At 40.9% G+C, this 7,452-nt stretch overlaps 1 protein-coding gene across 1 annotated transcript; it reads left to right on the forward strand.

The window, feature by feature from the left end:
- Nucleotides 1-314: 314 nt before the first annotated feature.
- LOC115109183 (cystathionine gamma-lyase-like) lies at nucleotides 315-7,035 on the forward strand. The gene is made up of 12 exons (XM_029633839.2): nucleotides 315-573; nucleotides 1,232-1,313; nucleotides 1,482-1,577; nucleotides 3,326-3,435; nucleotides 4,094-4,228; nucleotides 4,446-4,503; nucleotides 4,607-4,684; nucleotides 4,974-5,126; nucleotides 5,506-5,627; nucleotides 5,875-5,927; nucleotides 6,227-6,365; nucleotides 6,656-7,035. Exons 1-12 carry the CDS (start codon nucleotides 397-399, stop codon nucleotides 6,668-6,670), a joined length of 1,218 nt encoding a protein of 405 aa, XP_029489699.1. The 5' UTR covers nucleotides 315-396; the 3' UTR covers nucleotides 6,671-7,035.
- The last annotated feature ends 417 nt before the right edge of the window (nucleotides 7,036-7,452 follow it).

The raw sequence follows: 7,452 nt of genomic DNA on the forward strand, positions 1-7,452 counted from the left end.
TGGCACCACTTTAACTAAAATTAAAAACAAAAAGACAATTAAAACTTGTATTATTAATGAATATGATTTGTTTGTTTAGGATTCCTGGCAATGTAAATAGTTTGTATGCTTGTTAACATGTGACTATTCCTCTTGTTTGTTGATATGTGTTAATACAAAAATTAATAAAAAATCCTGCCAGCAACAAAATCAAATAAACCACGTGCAAATACGGGTGACGTGGTACGGGACTCCCCTTTTGAAACACCAATCGGTGGTATCCTGCCCTTATAGAGAGGCTGTGATTGGGCTAGACATTATAAGGGTATTACAAGTCGCTGCTTATTCACAGTTCAGTTTCCATTTAGGTTATTCATCCTGTAAATTACTCTCATGTAACCGGACTTGATTTGTATCATGGCTTCAAAACACCAACAGAACGACTTGCCTGCCGGGTTCCGAGTGCAGTTCAAATCTTTCGCAACAGAGGCGATCCACGTTGGTCAGGAACCTGAGCAATGGAAATCTATGGCGGTGGTACCACCTATTTCTCTGTCCACCACGTTCAAGCAGTATGGACCTGGAGATCATGCTGTAAGTTACCTAATGTATACCATTTGGCTAACGTAAAGACCGTAGGGGAACTGTAGTAGGAGTTACCTGCGGGACAAATCTGAAATGTTTTGAATGTTTATTATGACCTGAAATGATAGTAGCTATAATCATTGTATATCCAGCAAGATTTTTTCCCCTATGTACTGTATCTAGATAGTTAATGTCTAGCAGTAACCCTATATAGGACGCCGTACGACATATGTAGGGCTAGTTTAACAGTAGCCAAGGCCAGCAATAACCTAGGTGTCTGGTATCGAGAGGCGTTCGTTCAGCATGGGGTGTCATACCGGTCTGGACGGTATACTGAACCGGTCAGGTTAAACGAATTTTCAGGGTTAATTAAATATTAATTTGTATGACATACTGTAGTAGCAATGTACTGTCTTTTGTAGCATCTTTTCCTGCCCAGAACGAGCTTGGCTCATTTTGCACTTATTCACAAGTCAGACTGTTGGTTGCACAATGTCTTACAGTTATGGGAAATGACCTATTTTTGATGAATACTGAAAGTGTTAACGATTGGCATTACATTTAACGAATAATTAATAGCCAGATGATCAGCAGTATCAGCATCTGTTTATTTATGAAAGATGTGGTAAATGTGGGCTCTCTGAATGTGGAATGTTGTCTTCATCAGGGTTTTGAGTACAGTCGGAGTGGAAACCCTACTAGAAACTGTCTGGAAAAAGCTGTTGCTGCTTTGGATGGAGCAAAGTATTGTAAGTGTTCATGTCTGACAACTACCTCATGAATTTGTATCTAATAAAATATAACAGGTTAGAGAATGTAGGCCTATAGCTTACAGGTAGAAAATACCGCTATACATTTAACGAGACTCCTGTTTACAACTTGAAGAGAATGTATTCTTAACTGGGAATTTTCTGTAGGTTTTGCTCTTGCTTCTGGGCTGGCTGCGACTATGACCATCACTCACATGCTGAAAGCTGGAGATGGTGTTGTCTGCATGAGTGACGTATATGGAGGTAAGACATGGCCCAAAGTGTCTGTAAAACTGTCTGGAGAATTACCAAAAGGTAGACAAATGTTGCCAGTGAAAGAGTACACACATACAGTTGAAGTCGGAAGTTTACATACACTTAGGTTGGAGTCATTAACTTGTTTTTCAACCACTCTACACATTTCTTGTTAACAAACTATAGTTTTGGCAAGTTGGTTAGGACATCTACTTTGTGCGTGACACAAGTAATTTTTCCAACAATTGTTTACAGACAGATTATTTACTTATAATTCACTGTATCACAATTCCGGTGGGTCAGAAGTTTACATACACTCAGTTGACTGTGCCTTTAAACAGCTTGGAAAATTCCAGAGAATGATGTAATGTCTTTAGAAGCTTCTGATAGGCTAATTGACAGAATTTGTGTCAATTGAAGGTGTACATATGTATGTATTTAAAGGCCTACCTTCAAACTCAGTGCCTCTTTGCTTGACATCATGAGAAAATCAAAATAAATCAGCCAAGACTTCAGAGAAACTTTTTTTTTGTAGACCTCCACAAGTCGGGTTCATCCTTGGGAGCAATTTCCAAATGCCTGAAGGTACCACATTCATCTGTACAAACAATAGTATGCAAGTATAAACACCATGGGACCACGCAGCCGTCATGCCGCTCGGGAAGGAGACTCGTTCTGTCTCCTAGAGATGAAAGTACTTTGGTGCGAAAAGTGCAACTCAATCCCAGAACAACAGCAAAGGACCTTGTGAAGATACAGGAGGAAACGGGTACAAAAGTATCTATATCCACAGTAAAACGGGTCCTATATCAACATAACCTGAAAGGCTGCTCAGCAAGGAAGAAGCCACTGCTCCAAAACCGCCATAAAAAAGCCATGAAATGGAACTGTTTGGCCATAATGATCATCGTTATGTTTGGAGTGGAAAGGGTGAGGCTTGCAAGCTGAAGAACACCATCCCAACCGTGAAGCATGGGGGTGGCAGCATCATGTTGTGGGGGTGCTTTGCTGCAGGAGGGACTGGTGCACTTCACAAAACAGATGGCTTCACGAGGAAGGAAAATTATGTGGATATATTGAAGTAACATCTCAAGACATCAGTCAGGAAGTTAAAGCTTGGTCGCAAATGGGTCTTCCAAATGGACAATGACCCCAAGCATACTTCCAAAGTTGTGGCAAAATGGCTTAAGGACAACAAAGTCTATGTTTTGGAGTGGCCATCACAAAGCCCTGACCTCAATCCTATAGAATATTTGTTGGCAGAACTGAAAAAGCGTGTGTGAGCAAGGAGGAATGGGCCAAAATTCACCCAATTTATTGTAGGAAGCTGTGGAAGGCTATCCAAAATGTTTGACCCAAGTTAAACAATTTAAAGGCAAGGCTACCAAATACTAATTGAGTGTATGTAAACTTCTGACCCACTGGGAATGTGATGAAAGAAATAAAAGCTGAAATAAATCATTCTCTATGCTATTATTCTGACATTTCACGTTCTTAAAATAAAGTGGTGACCCTAACTGATCTAAGACAGGGAAGTTTTACTAGGATTAAATGTCAGGGATTGTTTAAATGTATTTGGCTACGGTGTATGTAAACTTCTGACTTCAACTGTATTTGTAAGTATGGTTTGATGCATACAGCCATTACCATGACATTTACATTTAAGTCATTTAGCAGACGCTCTTATCCAGAGCGACTTACAAATTGGTGCTTTCACCTTATGACATCCATGAAATGGTATTCCTTTTTCTCTACAGGCACCAATCGTTACTTCCGGAAGATTGCTACAGAATTTGGCTTGGATGTCTCCTTTGCTGATTGTACCAAAATCGAGTTGCTCCAGGCCGTTCTTAAGCCAAACACAAAGGTAAGTGGAATTCTAAGTCTGCTTAGTTACCTTATTCTATTGATTTATTTTCACCTTAATCTAAAGTTTGAAAGAACCCAGGTTTCAGGTTTCCAGGCTGTTGGTGTGAGAATAGATGTCATTCAGCACTAGCATTTCGCTTTTGTTCTTCATGTTAAGTGCTCCACCCTGAGCTTTTCCATGAGTCATGGCATCATCAAAGAGAAACTTCACTGTGACTTTTCTCTCCTGTCCATGCATGGCCATAGTTTAATACCTAGATCTTATAGCTGTACTTTTTTGATTAGGAGCCAAAACTATGAAACTCAAATGACACCTGCTACTACAAGGCTAGATACTGTATATGATTGATATACAGTGGGGCAAAAGGGTATTTAGTCAGCCAGTACTTATTTTCCACCATAATTTGCAAATAAATTCATTAAAAATCCTACAATGTGATTTTTCTGGATTTTTTTCCCCCTCATTTTGTCATGCTTAGTTGAAGTGTACCTATGATGAAAATTACAGGCCTCATCTTTTTAAGTGGGAAAATTTGCCCAATTGGTGGCTGACTAAATACTTCTTTGCCCCACTGTATACTGTATTACTTTCCACTCAAACTAATTTGTTCATGAAATTCTGAAGGGTTTCTCTTTTATTTTCTATCTTCATGTAGTTAGTATGGCTTGAGACTCCCACCAACCCTACCATGAAGGTGGTGGATATCCAGGCCTGTGCAGCTGTGGTCCACCAACACAACAAGGATACCGTGGTGGTTGTGGACAACACTTTTATGTCAGCCTACTTCCAGGTATGTAACAATTCTTATCCTGCCCTGTATGCGTTGTTGGTTATGTAACTAGATTGTTGGTTATGTAACTAGATTGTTGGTTCAGCCCAGGGACCGTTGGAAATGAAAACCTTAGTGAACTGAATTAAAATGGATGTGTTCCTTCATTTCACGCTCATCCAGTCATTTCCTCTTCACAGACCAGTTCATAGTGTCATTGATTTCTCTTGCTCTTTAGCGCCCCTTGGACCTCGGAGCAGACATCTGCATGTATTCAGCTACTAAGTACATGAATGGTAGGTTCATTCTGTCTGTTCATTGATGTTGACTGAAGATAATTTCCACACAAATAAAATCAGTTTACATGGGAGTTTAAAAAAAATCTTATTTGATTGACAGGTCACAGTGACGTTGTAATGGGCCTGGTGTCTGTGAATAATGAGGACCTGTATGACCGACTGAAGTTCCTTCAGAATGGTGAGAGATGGATCAATGGCAACTGGATAAAATCTATGCATGCTAAGCTGACACCCGCCACATTTTTTTGCCTATGATTGAAGCACTTGAACTTCACTGTGAAGCAGTTGCTACATTTTTGTGACTTACTTTTGTCCATCAAATACCCACACATGCTCATGATGCCAGGGCTTTCCACCAATTATAAACCACTGATAAAGAAGGCTTTGTGTGTTACCCTTGTTTATTCTTTGTTTGAGGGGCTGATTGTTGTGTAACGCATTGTTCTTCCTTACTGTACCCTGACAAGCCCTGGGAGCCGTACCGTCCCCCTTTGACTGCTACCTGTGTAACCGTGGCCTGAAGACCCTGCACCTGCGCATGAGGCAGCACTTCAAGAATGCCCTGGCGGTGGCCAAGTTCCTGGAAGCTGACCCCAGGGTGGACAGAGTCATCTTTCCAGGTGACGGGGGGGTTCTCTGTGGATGTCAAACTGTAGTACTTCTGTATATTGCATAACACGCATGTTTTAACTGATTCAGTGGAGTTTGGTTAAATGCGGAAGACCCATTTCAGTTGAATGCATTGTTGTACAACTGACTAGGTTTCCCACCCTTTCCTTTAACGTGACCTGCTTTCTGGGCAAATAGGTGATGTAACAAAAATGTGGACAATGCATTCACTTTGGTAATTCTCTGGGCCAGTAGAAGCACATGTATAGTTAAACACAGCACATGGCCTCTCCAGTTACTCTTATTCTCTGCGCTTGAGTCGACCGCACCCGGTGGTTAAAGGATTTAACAGTCGACTGGTTTTCCTCTTATTCCCCCTTCACTCTGTAGGCTTACCCTCCCACCCCCAGCACGAGCTGATGAAGAGACAGTGCACAGGCTGCCCAGGGATGATCACCTTTTACATAAAGGGAAAACTGGAGAATGCCACCACCTTCCTCAGCAGCCTCAAGGTGATTACAGAATTGAGACGCTCACTTCTGATTCACAATATAATGCGAAGACTATCTCTACTGGACTTGTCTGGTTACGCTGCGTACACCGTAGTTGTCGGAACTATGGTGGAAAGAACAGTGGGAAAAGAAACTGCATGGTTCACCTCTATAGTATGAGGCATCATTGTATTTTACTACAGTATGTGTTGTGAATTCAATCACAGATGGACACAGGAATAACATTTTGTGCTGTTCTTTATTTCAGTTGTTCGCACTTGCCGAAAGCCTTGGCGGTTATGAAAGTTTGGCAGAGCATCCGTAAGTATTCCTACATATCATCAACAATCGTAATATTGTAATTGCTATGATATCGAGATTTAAAATGTTGTCAGCTGACCCAAAAATGTACTTGTAATATCAAAATATAAAGTACTTTGATTGCCTCACTTTTGAACAATAATGCCACACGGGGGCAGCAGTGGTCAAGAATAAATATTGTATTTCTCTCTCTCTCTATATATATAACTTTTTGAAGTTTTGAAACCAACTGTTTAAACAGTGCCAATATAATTATTATTTTTTCATATTTAGCGATTTCCCTTTTCTTTCCCTCTCAGGGCGATAATGACCCATGCGTCTGTTCCAGAGAGTGATAGGGCTGCCCTAGGGATCAGTGACACACTGATACGTCTGTCTGTGGGGCTGGAGGACGAGCAGGACATCATTGAGGACCTGGAACAAGCCCTGAACGCTGCGGTATGTACACTACTGCACAATACACTACACTCTGCCTGCTCATAGCATACTCCCTGAAAACAGGTCTCTAACCTCAGATAGCCTAGCACCAAGAACCACTGATTTCTGGCTATTGCGAAGTAGGGTAACTCTGTCAAATCCAGACAAATGGGACCTGTTCAGTGATGATAATCACTGGAATATTTTGTCCCAAACACATCCATAGTACATCCACTGAACATCCCATTGCCCTCGACGATTATCCTTACCACACAAATGGTTGTTTCCATCTTTTTGTTTTCTTTGAGCAGCATCCGAATAAGTAATGTCTTCACGACGTCCCAAGACCAGCGGTTGTCTGTCGTCAGCGGGGCGGAGCAAAGGCAAGAATACCCGGTGTTTCTAGCCGTGTACAAGGAGAGAGCAGCGAGATGGTGCCTCAACACAGCACACACAAACTGTATTTATGAATGCACAAATCAGGGAAAAACCTGCTCTTTAAACATACGCTTTCTTAATTTAATTATTGATAACCTTTTTTATCATCAATTCTTTGAATGCTAATTTTATCAGGAGGAAGTATTCCTACATTTTATTTCTTGCTGCTTTTGCTCTGTGTGTGTGTGTTTTGTTTGTCATTGTGAATGACGGTCTTATTCAATTAAAACTGGTATTCAGGAGTAAGGGAAAATGGCATTCAGTTGTCTTTCTGCTTCATATAGTTAAACATTGAAACTAATGTACGGTACATTGAACTATGAGAAGAATGTCTTGCTCTGTAAATGTCAGGACAGCAGTTTTAATTAAATACAACGGTGTCTGGCTCTATCAGATGTATGCCTAGTAAAGGAAGTTGGACCATGAGGGAGTGCCAACTGCATGCTTGTCCTTGCCTTGTGTCAAACATTTTTAGTGGAATGACTCAAACAAGTAATATTCTCTTGAGCAATGTACAAAGTTCCAGTGGTATTGCTAAACTCAACCCACAGGCTTGTTCTCAGATCAAAACACCCAATGTCAGGGTTTTCTAACTGAGAACTGACCAACCCCACGTTGTGTTGGAGCTCTTCACTCAGTTGAGTGTTATCAATCACATATCATACTTACT

This window comes from Oncorhynchus nerka, linkage group LG25 (genome assembly GCF_034236695.1).
Source record: "Oncorhynchus nerka isolate Pitt River linkage group LG25, Oner_Uvic_2.0, whole genome shotgun sequence".
In the NCBI taxonomy this organism is placed as follows: domain Eukaryota; kingdom Metazoa; phylum Chordata; class Actinopteri; order Salmoniformes; family Salmonidae; genus Oncorhynchus; species Oncorhynchus nerka.

Coding starts and splice junctions, on each gene's coding strand:
- LOC115109183 (XM_029633839.2), top strand. CDS start 397: ATGGCTTCAAAACACCAACAGAACGACTTGCCTGCCGGGTTCCGAGTG. Junction 4,504..4,606: donor AGCTACTAAGTACATGAATG/GTAGGTTCATTC, acceptor TTTGATTGACAG/GTCACAGTGACGTTGTAATG. Junction 4,685..4,973: donor ACTGAAGTTCCTTCAGAATG/GTGAGAGATGGA, acceptor TACCCTGACAAG/CCCTGGGAGCCGTACCGTCC.